This window comes from Dinoponera quadriceps, unplaced genomic scaffold (genome assembly GCF_001313825.1).
Source record: "Dinoponera quadriceps isolate SergipeBrazil2010 unplaced genomic scaffold, ASM131382v1 scaffold9, whole genome shotgun sequence".
Taxonomy (NCBI): domain Eukaryota; kingdom Metazoa; phylum Arthropoda; class Insecta; order Hymenoptera; family Formicidae; genus Dinoponera; species Dinoponera quadriceps.
In genome coordinates this window covers 1545666-1562361 of record NW_014554295.1, presented here as the reverse complement: position 1 = coordinate 1562361, position 16696 = coordinate 1545666, and the positions used below count along the sequence as shown (strand labels likewise).

Sequence of the window (16696 nt, the reverse complement as noted above, 5' to 3'; positions counted from 1 at the left end):
CGGCAGACTGCAGCGGCGGCGACGACGGCAGCAGCAGCTCGTCACGCGCACAATGCGTCTGCTCGTTTTCTGAACGCCCCGTTGCCTTTTTTCTCTACCCGCACGCATAATGCGCGCAGTTTGGTGCAAGCAGCACGTCCGGGAGATTTCTGCCACGTTGTTCTTGAAATAGGGAGCTACGTGAGCGCGCGGAGGCTTAGCGAGAGACTCGTACGGATTCGTCATCGGGCACAGAACGGCGAGAGCGAAGGCTTCGCCTTTTACGTACCGGACATTTGTTTTGTTAGGGATTTTCTGGTGAGAAGGACGAGACGGCTTGGCGTGGGACGCACTCCGCGCACTATTTGCGTACGTCGCTTTCACGAACGCAAACGGGGAAAGGAGGATTTGCTAATCCCGGGGATAATTTTTAGAACACGCGAGTCACATAGTGCGACAAAAATGAACACAACGATCTTCGCAAATGCAAATCTGCCGAATTGCACCGGCCGTGTAAGGCGAGATCGGTTCGGTCACGCGCGGATTCTAATCCTGACAGAAGCGGATTTCTCAACACCAACATTGATTATGCATTCGAGAAAACGAGCCGATCGAGAAAAATGTCGGAATACTCGTTGACGACGTAAAATATTGCGGCGCGATTAGCGTGGTCTGATTAGCGCGTTGCACACGTCAAAACGCATGGTCGTTAACGATTCTTTACAAGCGATAACGCCTGTGTACGAGTGTTAACAGGACTGTTATTAAATATTGTTTAAGCGAGCGATACCGAAGGATCATTATTCCGCGCGGCCACGCGGTAGCGTATAATCCGAGGCGCGAGGCGAGCATTAATCAAGAATGATGGATCGCGAGTCGTCCTCTCGCACCAGATAATACTGACTAATAACGGCGACTTTTGGCAGGATATGGCGCATAATTCTCCACGCGTATCTCCGATCTCGAATCGAAATCAAGATCTAGCCATGGAACTAATGCGGCTATTTATCACGCCGGTTAACCTTTGACCTCTTGCAAGAGGAACCATCTCGCAAGAGAAGACGGAACAGAGAAAATGTGTGTGAAAGAGAGAGAGACACCATTTTGCAAATAACCATGCCAATTTTTAAGTTAATAATTAAGGAAGCTTCTATATCTGGTTATTTTCAATAATTAATAATCATAATTTTGCATGATTGTTTGCAAAATGAATAAAGGACTTTTTTGTTCACATTGACCTGAACACAGAGAAAATATTGTAGTAAAAATTACCATAAAATCTTCTAATGTTGAACCATACTGGAATTATAACTGAAATTATTATGTGTTGTGATCTTTAGTGATGCGTACGATACAACACGTCACTAAAGATTACAACACACATCATAATTCCGGTATGAACCAAATTACATTACAACATTTTGTGGTATTTTACTACAATACTTTTCCCGTGTACAAGTATATGATGAATGTCCTACTTAACGATAGACACACTGTATGTGTATATACATATCGAGTTGATCCAGGTCAATGAAGACGCACACCGGGGAATGAAGCTTTCCATTATCCTCCGATCGTTCTTCAAGCTGGCTCGCGTCAAGGGAAAAAGTATTCCGGATGATCGCTCGTCCCGCAATTTCCACGGCGCGATGATCAATTTATTATCACCGACGCGTCGCAAACTCTCGGCCGGACTGCGTACACGCAGGTTTCTCTCTCTCTCTCTCTTTCTCTCGCGAATAGCTCTCCTCGCGTTTCTTACGTGCCGTAGTACGCGACGTACGCAGGTGTAACCTGTTCAGGTGTGGAACCGGCGCGACGACGAACCTGTTCGCCGCCGCGCGGCATCTTCGGCGCGCCTCTCAACCTGTCAGCCGCGCGCTCACGACTGGTTTCGCGTTGCACTCTGTCAAAACCTGTCGATGGATGCGTCGCCTAGCAGAAAATGACGGGATCGGGACCGCGTAGAGCTTCGATTACACGTTCATCTCTCCTTCCTTGTCGCCGCTCAGCTCGTCGCCCTCATCTCGGGGAGACGTTACGTCACGCTTATACATGGAAAAATGACGATTTTTCGGTGTATTGTAATTACAACCGACGGCCGTTGGAATGTTAATACATGCGCGCGAGCGTTGTACGTTGTAATTGACATATCTAATCGATCGGAACTCGCCGTGGTAGAGCGCCGAGAGGGCGAACGTGCTTGCACGGCGTTTCCTGCAGAACTGGCCGACTGTTGCGCGAGGTTTACGGCATCTGAGATTGCAATTTATTAAGCGGGTGATTTCTTAAAATCAATAAATTTCTACAATGTGTACCGTGTGTGTAAGTCGACGAATAAATATCAGCGACTCCCCGGGATCGCGTGTTGAGCGGCCGCAAGTTTACGAACCCGTCGGGTAAAAATCACAGGCGCGAAAACGCCGCCGACAGAAAGTTGGTTTTTCCTCCGTCATTTTCCCACATGAAACGAATTTATAAGACGTTAATGCGCACCCTCGAGCACACCGGCGGTCGTTTGTCGAATAAACACACGAGAGACGGCTGTGGATGAAAACTCGTGATGATTTATCGGCCCGACGCAAGGATTCGCCGATAAAAGGCACCGGTAGCCTCGTAAAACGAGAATAAAAGGGAATTAACGGCTAGAACAAAATTTTAACGACGACGCCCGGCTCTATTTCGGAAGTTGACGGCGGTTCGGACGTCGAGGAGATAACAGAGCTGTCGAAAAATTCACGTTACCCGTGACTTTATGTCGGCAGTCAATTACAGCTACAGTTAAAGCGTCCGAAGAATCATTTACGATCGTACATTATTTCACATCGACGATAACAATGATATTTAGAGGAAAAGGGGATAAGATGACGATCTTGAAGTTCGTCGATTATCCCTGATTTCTGTAATAACATAAAAATAATGATCAATTTTTTTCTAAATAGCTAAAGCCTTGCCTATTACCTGCATCAACTGAAAAAACATTATAAATAAAATGGAATTTTGTTTGATTTAAATTTTTTGAGAACTTGTTAATTTCATTATCTCGCCCCCTGTACATAAATACAATATTACCACGCGAAATATTTTTCATCGTTATCTCGACCTGATATGGGAATCTTTCGTTCTTTCAGTTCCAGCTTCGACCTTTAAAAACAGTAGCCTCTTCCCGCCTATATTCAACGTCGCCGCGAAAGCGGAGATTTACGTGAACGCGACATGCGGCGAACACGGTCCGGAAACGTTTTGCAAGCCCTCGGAACCGTCGAGATGCGCCGTCTGCGACTCCAGGAGCCCGGATGCCGGCAAGAGGCATCACATTAGCAACGTCCTGCATCTGAATTCTGGCAGGTGGTGGCAGAGCCCGACGATAGCTAGAGGCGATCGCTATGAATATGTGACGATTCTCCTGGATCTCAAGCAGGTAGGCGAATTGACGATATTTTTTCGAACGTAGTTTGACGGAAGATTCTAACGGAAAATATCCGGAAATCAAAAATAAAATCGCGTTGAACGCGCATAACAGCAGCGAGATACTTCCAACGTTTCATAACCGTTCGTCCTGCTGGCATTTCATTTTTACCGCGTCTTCAGGATATGACTCACGTTTTTTTTCTGGAAACTCCGAAACTCGAACTATCGCGTTGTCCTACCCCGGTGTCAGAGTCCGAGTGTATTATCAAACGGTTCGGGTATTCGAAAGATAGTGAAACTATTTTCTCTCTCGTTAATATCGCGTGACGTCTCTATTTCGATCCCAACTTGTGTCGTGGTAACTTGAGCGTGTCGACGCACACGCAATAAATAGAGGATAGAAAAATTCGAGAAAACGAAAAACTGGAGTAAACCGGAGTAAACTGGAGCAGAAAAAGAGAAATATCTATCCCGATAGGGATAGAGATAGGAGAAGGAAGGTCCTTTGGAGGACCCTTCTCGGATACATAAGTGGCGGTTCGCAGGTACACATGCGGCTCTTCGTCCCTTAACAAATTGCGAGCAGCGGTGACGAAAAACGATTTTAACGAGCACCGCAGCCCTTTTCTGAGAGTTGTCCGTAATGAGGACGTAGTTCGAGGAGTGGGACATGGAACGAATCCGTGAAACGAAGCGCCAACGCGAAAGGCAAGGACAAGTTAAATCTTGACGAGAAAGAGAGAGAGAGAGGGGGGAGTCTTGCTTTGAATGTCGCAATGTTCTCGAAATGTGTCTCGGAAAGATTTCTGAATCGTTGATTTCTTAAATAAATAGTCGATCATAAAAGGGTTGCCACACTTTTTTCTATAAGTTTCGAAAGACGCATTCCGTGTCTATTAACAGAATTTATTTTCTAGTTCTTAGGGAATACATTTCCCTACTGGATACGAGGTGCGTTGCGAAACTCGTTGGAAAAAAAGTGTTGCAACTTTTTTAGTCGTCACGTTCGCCTCTTTAGTTCCGGAATCGCACCGAGTGCTAATTCACCGCCGAATGTTTCCAGCACGCGCTCGCGCGGCGCAATTCGCTAATTGATCCTTCCACGAGACGCGATGTCTTTTTTCGCATAATTGATGCGTTGATACGCCCGTAAAACTGGCACTACCATAATAATGAACACGTTAAGATAGGCGAAATATCTCGCCGGTGCAATTAGGAGACGCGAAGAGTCTGGCCCGTGGCAACCTTGGCCCTTAATTGGACGCTGATTGCGAGCCTAATATTTCCCCCAGCCTCGAGATATCTTCCGCTTGCAATCGCGCCGTGGGTGCGCCGCTCACAAAAGACGATTCTCCCCCGTAATGGTCCATAATTAAAAGTCTCGGCTGTGTATCGGATTAATAACGCACGCATGCACGTGCGCCTTTATCGTCTGTAAAACAAACGTTCCCGACGAAGTAAGAACGATGATCGCTTTTTGACGACCTCGACGCTCGTCGACGACGAGCTTGCGATTGTAATTCCACGTCCGTGGACTGTGCAATTATAACGCCGGTATTCTCGCTGCGGGAGTTCAATCATCGTCGTCGACAAGCGGCGTCGTTAAATCACACACAATGTTGGCCACGACAACGCTGTTTAACTCGGTTCCGATTAATTTCTTCAATTAAGTAAATTAATGAGTTTAATTAGTCAGAGGCGTGGCCAGTCGGGGAGGGAGAAACACGTGGCTCCAAAATGAAAGATTGTCGGGATAGATTTTTCGATTTTATCGCGTTGTGACCGGTCTTGCAGTTTTACAGCGCGCAACAATAGAGTTAATTACGGCGTGTTGCGTGGATCGATACGATCGAAGGGAGATAATTAAGACATCCTGAAGGAAAGGTACTGTTCGATATTCTTGCGCAACGTTAGATCGAGGATCTACATCTTCTCTCTCTCTCTCTCTCTCTTGCTCACTGTGGTATACTGGATATCTGGTCGTGCTTTTTGTAAAGGAAAGATTACTGGCGATTCATTGCGACATTTTTAAATTATAGCCTGGGGGTATCGGGAATGATTATGCTAATCGGCGAATAAGCGAGACGCGGGAGAGCATATTTATGGTGCTCGTTAACGTTCATTGCGCTTATTAATTTTACGGCCGGCCGACGTTGCTCGTGATTGTTTCTTTAATCCCGCGAACCGGTGTTAAATCGATACGAGCGTCGATGTTGTTGTTGTCGTTGCAGTCTTTGCGACCACCAAAGTCGGAAGAAACGGTAGCCACCCTCGATATACATCAATTAGCACTCACTAATGCTCCGTACTCTACTCATTTTTGCGGAGGGACAACGGTCACGATATTGATTGCAAAACGACGGTGATATTCTACGTTGACGCGCGGCCAAAGCGAAGTCGGCGAAGATCGAGGTGCTTCCTGGTTCGCGGTAAAAGCAGGCAAAGATTCCCACGCGATGATTGACACGGTCGTCTCGGACATAACTTCTGTTTGCGCTACTGATTGGCATGAGCGTGCACCGAGATCGGTGCCCGTCTACCATGCGTAAGCGCGTCCGGAGAAATGAATTAATTTGTCCGCGCCTAAAAAGGGCCGCTTGATGGACAAGCTTTATCTCGTGGTGCACGGCGAAGCCGTAGGACTGCGTTGCGCAATAATTAGCGGACGGTTACAAATGATCGTCAAACGCTCAGAAGGGAACGATCGCCGCAATATAATTCTCGCGAGAGAATTTCTCGCCGAGCGTTCCACCGGCGGAAGAGGAGGGGAATGGTCGTAGGAAATTCATTTGTACCCTTAACGGAGTCTTGAAAGTGTACTTAATATTATGCACGCGGGAATATATCTCTCGCACGCGTGCGAAAGGAAGCGCGGACGAATCGATCGCGCGCGCTACAACGTCGCCGTTGCACGCAATATTTCGGCTATCACTTTCGCGATGTCGCCGAGAAAGGATCGGAACGCGAGTTATCGCCCTTCGTAGATCGACGCCACCTTTAACCCCGGCAAGCGGCGAGAAATCGAAAGTGAAAAGGAGCAGCGAATGGCACTCTCGTGCCGAGCGACCCGAACCAGCCGAATCCTTCATTGTTCACGGATTAACGAGTTGAGTCGCCGTCCCTCGACGAGGCGCTCGTGCGAGGTCCTCGAACCTGAGCACGCCGTCTTCTTCGTCGACCGGGTGAATGAATCATCTCCTTCGGCCGGCCGGGCGGGAGTGAAACGGCGAGGGGGACAGACGAAGTCACGAAAATAATACCTCGTGGGGTGGAAGATCGCTCCTCGTCGGCGGGAACTTGTTTCTTTTTCCTATTCACGGAGCGGGCCTTGCGGGATCGCGCAGGATGATGTATACGTATATGCGACCGCAAGCCGTGAGGCAACCGCGGCTTTTTATCGGGACTTTATGACCGCGTAACATTGTGCGTTATTGGGTCGTTACGCGTGTCCGAAATTCGAGGTGCTTTCGAATCGAACCGGTGAACGCAACGTGCTCGCCTCGCATCCGATACACGACGTGCCGGACACTGCGATGGTAACAACTTGGTTTGATAAAAAAATGTTAGATTCTCATTCGTATCCAAGATTTATTTTGAGTAACGACTCACGAGTCTCGGAAGAAACTTGAGTCGCTCCTAACTTGATACTGTTTTTCGCTCTTCTCTCTCTCCTGCTTTAATTTTTTTATTTTTCTTTCTTTTTCCGCACAATTTATATACATCTTATTAGCCATTATATTAAGCTACTTACGTTCTCAAAATACCTTTTTACATCATTACTTTATATTCCAAGCGATCTCTTAATCCATCCATCCTCCCTCCCCTCCATTGTTAAATAAATCTACTTCTCGTGTCGGAAGTAAAATCTGTAGGAAGAAAGGAACACACACGCATACACGTGGGCGCGTGAAATTAGTAGTTGGCTGTAATAAGAATGCTCGAATCACCTGCGTGAATCATGATCGAGGGTCTCGATCGAGGGCGTCGAATCTGCGCTCGTTGTCGAGGTGGTCGCGCGGCTTTTGTCGGAACGGCCACCGTGGCACGTCACGAATTTACCTCGTAATTCAATTCCCACGGCCAGTGGCGATAATTACAGGCCGCGGCGCGCGGCCCTTGTGTACAACCGAGACGCGGCCATCTTTTTGCCTTCTGCTCGGAGCGTCGTTGATCGCTCGCGGTGTACAGGCGCTTTCGAGACGGTCAAACGAGATTGCCCGACGGACAGGAGAGCGATAATCGTATCTTCAATCCGCGGCCGTCGATCAAAAGGAAGCGGGCCGCTCACAGCCGTGAGCCGATAACAGATCGTAATCGAGACGATTATTAATCGTATTACGCGATTTCGATAAAATCGTGCGACGGAAGGTAGCTCCCCGGGCTCTCTCGCGGCCATCATCGGGATAATAAATTATCATTATCGCGATAATTGCGCGAGGCAAGGCGACTCGGACGTCGTTGTCTTCGGGGAGTCGCTCGCCTTGATTAGATCCGCGTCGCTCCCTGCAATCCTCCTCGGTTCACGTGTGCTTCAGTGCGTACCACTTAGTGCGCGATCGATCGATTAAGTGCCGCGCCGTGTACGAGATCGTTTCCCTCGTCCCTTTTCTCGCTTCCACGCTTTTTTCCCCGCCGCTCTCTCCGCGGAGGATTGACTCGCCTGGCGGGTGAATGACGTGAATTATTATCCAGGACCGCGTTCGAGGCGACGGGGACCTAGTTATTAAGATATTTTCGGGGGCCCGATATTATCCGCGGCCTCATTGACGCTTCCTTGGTAACAGCAGTCCGGCGACGACCAACTCGCGAACGATGTCGCCTCGCGCGACGTTCCGCGGCGCAAATTGCTTTCCTTCGATTCGGCGGAACCGGCCGGATAATTAAAACGTCGTTTTATTTACGACGGAACGGAGCGTTTCGCGCGACGTTATCTTTTCGCGCGCGAGAGCTCGCGGTAACAGGACAGCAAGGCGAAAAGACACGCGCACTCGTAATCGGAAATTGGCTTTCGTTAAGTCAAGAAGCGGAACGAAATTTAAGGCGACGTCTCGTTTATCGCGCCCGGGGATCTCGCTCTGTCGCGATATTATCTTGCGAAAGCGACTTTTACACCCTCTCCTCGCGAAGAGAGAGAGAGAGAGAGAGAGAGGGGGGGGGGTGGTGGCGCATAGCGTTTTTAACGCTCGCGACGCCGGTCGTCGTCGATGCAAACTTACGAGTCGACGAGGCTCGAATGCGGCGACGGCACGTCGTGACTGGTCAAGCCGGAACGAAATATGAGAGAATCAAGGTGGGAGAGGAACTGACGATAAATCAATCGGCCCCCGCTCATCCTGCTCGCCCACCGAAAGTTGAACGAACGCGGAGAACTGCAAAATTTTCGCGACAGAACGTATCAACGTGACGTGCGAATGAGAACACCACGCTTCTCGCAGGCGTAGGAGCACTTTTCTCTTTTTTCCTCGCTCATTTCAAAACATCTCACTTTTTCTCACTTTTAAGAGCAAAATCGACTCTTTTCTCACTCAACTTGGGACCTCTCGAAAGAAAGAAAACTCGATCACGAGAAATCATGTTCAATAGTCAGCTTCTTTAAAAACAAAACAAAGGATTCAATGGAAATAGAAAGTAACAAAGACTCCAACAATATAATGTTCATGAAGAAATGTGACTTTATTTTTAAGCTGTTTTTATCAGAATTGTCAGAACAATAAACAATTACTGTCATGAACAAACCTGACTGTAACTTTCTTTAAATTATATAATGATCGATTAGCGACCGGAACGCGACGCAGGAGCGTGCTTAAAAAAAAAAGAAGAAAAGAAACAGAAAATGTTCGCTGTACATCCCGTTATAAGGCGGATCAAGGGTCGTAATTCGCTTCCGCGGCTCGAGCGCGGCGGGAATCGAGGGCGAGGATACCGCGTGCCGGTGATAAATCGAAACGCATTTCTCGCCGCTGCTCGCCTCGTATCGAAAGCGTGTCAATTACGCGGTGAAATTTAATTACTCTGAATTATATTGAAGCGCGGCGCGGTATCTGAGAGCGGAATATATGTACGGGTCGTTTGTGCATTCGCGCGTTACTCCCGTTCGCGTGTGTAATCTCGATCGCGACGATCGCGTTCTCTTAATGCGACCGCGTGATTTCATCTGGCCGATCGATCAGGCGTACCGAGAACTCGCCTACGGAAACCTCGCGAGAATCGCGATTGCGCAACGAAGCGGAGGAGCAGCGTCGATCGTCGCGAACCATCGGGATTTCCGCAATGAGAAATCCACTTCGTCGCCCACTTCAATGATAATCCCGCATTTAGAAACGACGGCGGATCTCCCTCTCGGTATGCCACCCTGTATTTAAAGCGATCTCTCGTCCCGCCGCTCGTCGTTACAGCCTGACAACTTCACGGCAATTAAGCTTGTACCGCGCGATGCGCGCTTTCGGGTTATTTTTAAGCCGCTGGGGCTCCCAATGAGGGAGCGAGAGGGGAAACGGATATAGACTGATGCGCTTGAATCGTTACACACGAGAAAGAGAAAGAGAGAGAGAGAGAGAGGGATAGACGGACTCCGTGAGCGCGTTGGTGAAGGGTTAACGATCGGAAACTCGTGGATTTTTCGTTCGTTTCTTCCTTCCCTCGTTTCTCGGCGACGACGACGACGACGACGATTCGCGTTACCGCTTGCGAGTAAGAGAGAGAGAGAGAGAGAGAGAGACGGCGCAACTACAGCGGAAGAATAAAGCGCGGCACGGGGACCGTTTATGGCGGCGGCCTTACGTTGCGCCGCAGGTATACCGGAGCAGGTACTTACCCGGGTGCGCAGGTTGTACACGGAACCCCGCTACTTTCGGCTCCTCCGCCACCGAGGCGGACGTAACGTACGTGTATATGAGTATTCGCGGCGTGGTTCCTTAACCGGGGGAAGAACGCGGCGACGGGAAAAAAAGGAGCGAGAGAGCGCGGCCGATTTCGACCTCACGAATCAAATTACCCGGTCCGATTAACCGACGCTGTTTGCGCCGCAGCGGGGGGATTATGGCCGAGCGATTCGTCGACTCCGATCAATTATTCTTGTTGTTTCGGATGCCTTCCTCGTTCGCCGGACGCCTCGAGCGAGCACCGTTCTTACCAGGCTCCCTCGTCGCGTAAATATCGCATGCGTCAAGATAAGTCTCGAATCGGCGTAGACGGTGGAGTGTCGAGTGTCGTCTGAATTCGAAATTATTTCGCCGACTAGACCTCCTCATTGTACATCAAAGTACACGCTAGTGTAGAATTACATATTTATGAGTGTGGTTGGATCTCTTGTGTAAAGATTATGCTTTAACGCATAATGAAATTAACTTATGCATTTAAATGTGTAATTTAATTTAATTCAATCAACACGTTTCCCTGTGCATAATACAATGTATAGCACAATGTGCGTAAAAATGAAGGAATGCGTGCTTTTAATTAATATAAATGCATAAAAAGTGGCTATACGATTCTACACATGTAAATGCATGAAAATTATACACTTCGATTTGCAGCGTTTCCCCCGTAACGATGATAATATTGATGAGTTAGAATACTTCGCTACGAGCGACACATTCCTTTCGCATGAAAAATCGAGACCACTGATCGGAAAAGATGTCTGGCTTCGGAGCGGGAAATTCTACCTGCATTTTTATCGCCGCATCACCGGTATCGTTACGAGGCCGTTAGGATCGCACGGATTCTGAGCCCACTGAGTCACAGATGGGATCCATTTAGGGAAACGACCTCAAATTTCCAAGGAGATCTCTAGCCCTGCTGCTCCGAAATGATAACCCATGCGTTCCTACGACAAAGTGTATTCGGCGATAAAGAATTTACGTAACGTGTTTACGCGAAGGGCTCTCCCACGTCACGGCCGATCCCTTCTTCCGAGGAGGCTGCTTTTTCTTCGGGACACCGAATCGAGTCGTAAAATCGACCACCCAGCTGGTGAAGGGCCGAAAGACGGCGGCACTTATTCGTCATCCGTGCCAACGTACGGAAAGCCGGCGTTAATAAACGTTTTATTAGTTCGCGCTAATTATACGCGCGACGAAAGTATCGCACGACTAACGAAGCGTTCCCGATGGGAAAGGTGAGCTTTCCCGAGAAATCGAGCAATATTAGATCTCCAAACGGGCGCGCTTCCTCTCTCCCTCTCTCTTGATCGCGCTTCCAGACTAATTTCACCGGCGCACTTATCAGGAGTTTCTAGTTAACGCGCGACGAAAGTGCCGCTCGCACACCACCTTGGCTCCCGCCGAACACGTGCACGAACGGCTTCTGGCGGTCGTCGTGGAGCGTTGTCCGAGCCAAGATCGGATTGGCAAGAGACCAGGACGTGGAATCCTTGGTGGCAGACCGCGCGGTGTCCGCTCGGCCAAGTTTGAAGACGCGCTCCCGCGGAGAATTCTCTCACCTTCGCGAAAATGAAGGAGAGAGAGAGAGAGGCCGCAACGGAAGGTGTTGTCGTAGTGCTCGTAACTCGCCGCGCAAATAATTCGCCGCATTAATAATACAGCTCGTGTACTCTCACCGTAGCTTCGAGTGAATATGTTACGCAATTGTGTTATTCCAGAGACCATAAAAAATGAGGGAGATACTTAATTAAAATCAATGAGACGAGGACGCACCGTCTCGTTGAAAATTCGAGAGGAAGGGAGAGAGAGGGGGGCAGAAAGAGAGGCATTTTTCGAGCATTTTTTAACGCAACGTTGTTAGGCCGGACTCGCGCATATATTGCTCACTCACGTACTTTCAGCGACTTTCCGACCACTCTTTCCTTGCAATTACGAGCTGACGATATAATTATACGTTTCCTTAGATGGAGAATGAGATTGTTGAGCCGCGTTTTCCCGATTGTGGTCCAGCAACGACGAGGCAATACGGCGTCATCAAATTGCCGCTTCGATAACGATACAAATTGCTCCAGCGTAACGTCACGCGAGGTCGTTGCACCAGCTTACACGCTTATATGTGTAAATCCAATTTCGTCCGGCTACCCCTCTTGCAGACTCCGACATAACGTGCAATCGAATTTCGCTCTTCGTCAAATTATCGTTTCCCCCGACGACGTTCCCCCTCGTAATTCGATTCCGTTCGCGTCGATCGACGTAAGAATCCGATTGCGCCCGACGCCGTTGTTCGCGGAAATCGCGTGCTCCTCTCATCTCGCGTCAATCTCGATTTAATATTTCCCGAATATTGACAGATAAATTGATAAGTAAGGAAAATAATTCAAACGGTTATAAGATCTTCATAATTATATGTATCGCATGGAAAAAAGAAATTATAATAGCTGTTCATATATAATAATACTTCAATTTAGTCACCAAACCTAATTTTTAACTGTGGAAACTAAAAGCTAAGTACAGGTACGAAAAGAATGAGCTAAATTAACTGAATTTTAGTTATATTACACGGACAACTAATTCCTATCCGTGGAAGCTAGTTTTTAGCTACGAAAGCTATTTTTTAGTTGTGGGAACTACTGTTTCGTGTAGGCAATTTTATTTGATTGTGACAATTTGCTGGAACGAATCATTCTTAGTCGCGAAAACGATGATCCGTACGCGTAATTACGTCGGACGACACTTACGGTCGGTCGCGTCGTCGCGAGATTGCCGAGAAAAAATCTCGGATTACGTATCCACGCGATCTGTGGATCATCGTCGAGACGGATCCCAAGTCACGGAATCCCCTGGTCTAGAGCTCCGGTAATCTTATATTCAACAGGAATTTCTGATCGCCGACGAATCTCGCGTCGCGTCGACACGAGTCCCGTAATCGGATTATGTCGTCTCGCGTTACCTTAAATCCATCCGCAATTAATACGTCCACCTTCCCTCGTTGGTAACGCGATACTCCTCTGATAAATCTGCTTGCTTCCTGCATATATTGCCGGTACATCGGACCGAAACGCGGTAGCCGGGATGACATGACGTGTCATCAAAATACGCCCATCACCGGGTAAGCCGTGTGCGCACTAGGCAGAGAGAGAGAGAGAGAGAGAGAGACGGCGAGCGTATTTTATTCCCGTCGTATCGCCGGATGCCAGACAGCGGAAACGCGCGCTCGTTCGATCACGTACTTTGAGAAATTGTGGCGCGAGCAGCCGGCATTCCCGGATAACTTGTCGCACGCGATTACGGGATATTAATACACGATGTTAATACATACGCGCGAGAAATTCCCCCCGAAACGAGGACTCGTTTTACAACCACAGGTGTGCGTGTCGGCCGATCTTCACGGTGTATCGCTCGAATGAAATATCCGGGCCCGTCGCCTTTTCTGAACAACATTCCCGAATCCGTAACTCCGGCGTTATTACGAGATTATAAATTCCGTGTTTTACTTTCGGGGGGAAAGTCGGCTCGGATTTGTCGGATTTGTTACGCTTCTCAAAACGTCTCATTAACTACCATGTAAGATCACTTTGGAAATAATTTGTAATAACACTGGTTTTCTTTCTCTCTCTCTCTCTCTCTCTCTATCTATCTAATTTCCTTTCCCTCTCTTTGCCCGGCGTGAAAATATCCCGAAACTGAGATCCATTAGCGGGGCTCCCACCAGCCGGCGAGTCCGTCGAGTCAATTGAACATCTAATTAATATTTCTGCTCATGTGTATTTTCTATTGACACGATTTCCCGTCCGGGTATTATGTTAGCGAAAAGCGCGCTCGGTGCGGAGCGAGTATTTCAAATGAAAGAATCTCATACCTGTCTCGGACACTCCCCGGGCGCTTTTTTTGCGGCCACGCAGTTCCTTAAGAAAGGTAGCAATAAGCGCTCGATTTAATAACATATCTCTCGCGCGCGCACGTGCGTTTATCGCAGAACCGCGTTTTCCCGCGCGACCGATGATAACACGTTGCGCCGGCTCTTATCCGCGGTGACATTTAATTGATTCGTTTATCTAATTATTCTAAGCATGAGTGTCGCATGAATAATACGGGGCGCTAGCGCGTTTAATTGGCAATCGCGTGCGCACCGGTTCTCCGAGACGCCTGTCCCGATCGTCGCCGTTGGAATGTGTTATTTCATTGCGACGGCTTTGAATAATTAGTCATGCGTGTTTTCGTGCCGCGTGTAAAATAGAACGTCGCTGTTCGTCGATAAACGTTAAGCGGCTATTGAGTGCTGAATACGACGCACGGTAGCGCCTGCGGTTGCGTTACTTTATTAGCAAATCATACAATTGTTTGTTCCACTGGGTGCTGGCTAATGCCGATAGTCGTACATCCGCTTTTTCCACTTTTATATTTCCCACAACGTAAATCGTCCGTAACGTCCTCTCCATCCGTCCACTCAGGCGCTTCTTCGACGCTCCCCCTTGAAGAACGAGCGTGGACGACGCGAAGCACTCGGAGCCTTAACGGCTTCGGGAAGAACCGGCCGTCCGGTGAATTTTCTTGCCCGTGCGCTCCTCTCTCGGTGTGGTACCCCATTTACGGACCTGGCGAGATAGCGTGCAATGCCAATTTATCAGTGGTGGCCCTTAGCCTCGGTCAAGAAGGAGGCCCCGCATTGCGTCCATAAAGGGGTGCCGGGGCTTCGTGAGAATTCTTCGCGACGGTGGACTTTTGTCCGCTCCGTCGACTCGTGCTCACTCTTTGTTCGCCGTCGCGAGACGTTTATAACGCGCGTTAACCTCCCGCGCGAGGGGGATCCTCTATCTTCGGCGATCGGGACTTTCACCTGCCGCTCATCGCGCCGGTCCGCCGTTAACGCGATCGGCCGCGGTCGGGATCCGTCCTCCGCCAACCGTTCATTATCGCGAATCGCCGCTCAAGTTGTCGCCGACAAACTGTGAAACGCGCCGTAACACGCGCGAGCATCATCGGCGGAGGTGTCGCGCTCCCCCGAGATCCTGTCGCGGATAAAGCAGCTACGAGACACGGGAGATCTGTTCGCGATACCGGACTCTCCCCGGTCTCTTCCGCTCCGCCCGTTTCTTCCTTCTGCCGCCGCCACACCTTAGTAAGGTGCGCTGAGAGAAATCCCGCTAAAATTATACATAAATATTATATTAAATTATAATGATATTATTAATATATAGTAATTAAAATAGTATTGTAAATATATAGTGATTATAACAATATTAAATTATATAAATAGGGTTCCCTTAGCTGTTAATTCTTTTATATTATATCATACGATTACAGTTAGAAATACAAAAATCACCTTTCTCCTCGTGAGATCCCTATCCTGACCGCGCATTCGAACATACCTGCTCTTCTTCGTCTCTGAAACGCGCAAGCCGATGATAGGTGTGAAGTTCGTTGGTAAATTAAATAGCTTATGGTTCTTATCCGGCTTAACCACTTTCGAGCGGCTCTCGGTCGACCTTGATCCAGCCACGGACCTAAGGAAGGACATCGATCCGATCCGGCCATTATCGACTTTCTTCATCTACGCGTCAGCTATAAAGCCATTTCTGTCATCCGACGCTAATGCCAGGCCGCATCCTTACAAGGCTGCGGACGCGTTTGATTCTTCGGAGTCTGAAGGCGGCTGACCGGGTGCGACAGGCCGGATCGTGGGAGCCGTCCGTCCGATCTCTCGCGTCGCCGCCGTCACGCGGCCGGTGCCTCGAGAATTCCCTGTGGTCTCTCCGCGCAGAGTTCACGCTGGCAAAACACAGTCGCGCTTCTCGGATACCGTGCGCGAGATCGAGCGCGCGACCACTTTTCATTTTCGCGGAAGAAATGGCGCTGCGCCGCGCCTAAAACGGCCAAGCTGCCGGTGAAGCCGGTTCTCGGGTGCACGCTAGACTTGGTGGGATACAGTATGGGAGCGGAATCTCAAGTAGCGCGATCTCACTGTGATTTACCGATGAAAGAGAACGAACCGACGACGATGTGTGTTGTCTAAGAAGGTCAAGAGGCAGGGTGAGATCAAGTGGTGCGTCTCTTGACACGCCTTTTCGTCGAGAGTCACTCGATCCCGCATGGCACCTACTAAGGCTATTCATTTTTTATAGCAATATGCATGGTCGCGATATGCAAAGTGGTTATCCCTACTTACAGTAACCACTTATTGGAAAAATGGTTTTCCTAACTATAATTCTTTCACTTATGCAATCATAGCTACGAAAATACCGAAACCATTTTTTCTCACCGTACTGTTTATGCACGTTAACTTGAGCAAACGTAAACACCGTGCCTATCGAGCCTCTGCGGCACTTTCTCGACGCGATCCGCGGCGTATCAATAGGCTCTCACGCGATAACGCGAGCCATCTTGTGTTGCGTTCGCTCCCTACGAAAAACGATCGACGAGTGATGATC

At 48.8% G+C, this 16696-nt stretch overlaps 1 protein-coding gene across 2 annotated transcripts in view; it reads left to right on the top strand.

Annotated features, from left to right (window-relative positions):
- LOC106743836 (laminin subunit alpha-1) overlaps nt 1-16696 on the top strand; it is a 142935-nt gene that overhangs the window by 24424 nt on the left and 101815 nt on the right. For both annotated transcript variants that reach the window (XM_014618066.1, XM_014618057.1), the window contains exon 2: nt 3111-3400. In XM_014618066.1, coding sequence (XP_014473552.1) covers nt 3111-3400 — 290 coding nt within the window. The remainder of the gene's footprint in view (nt 1-3110; nt 3401-16696) is intronic.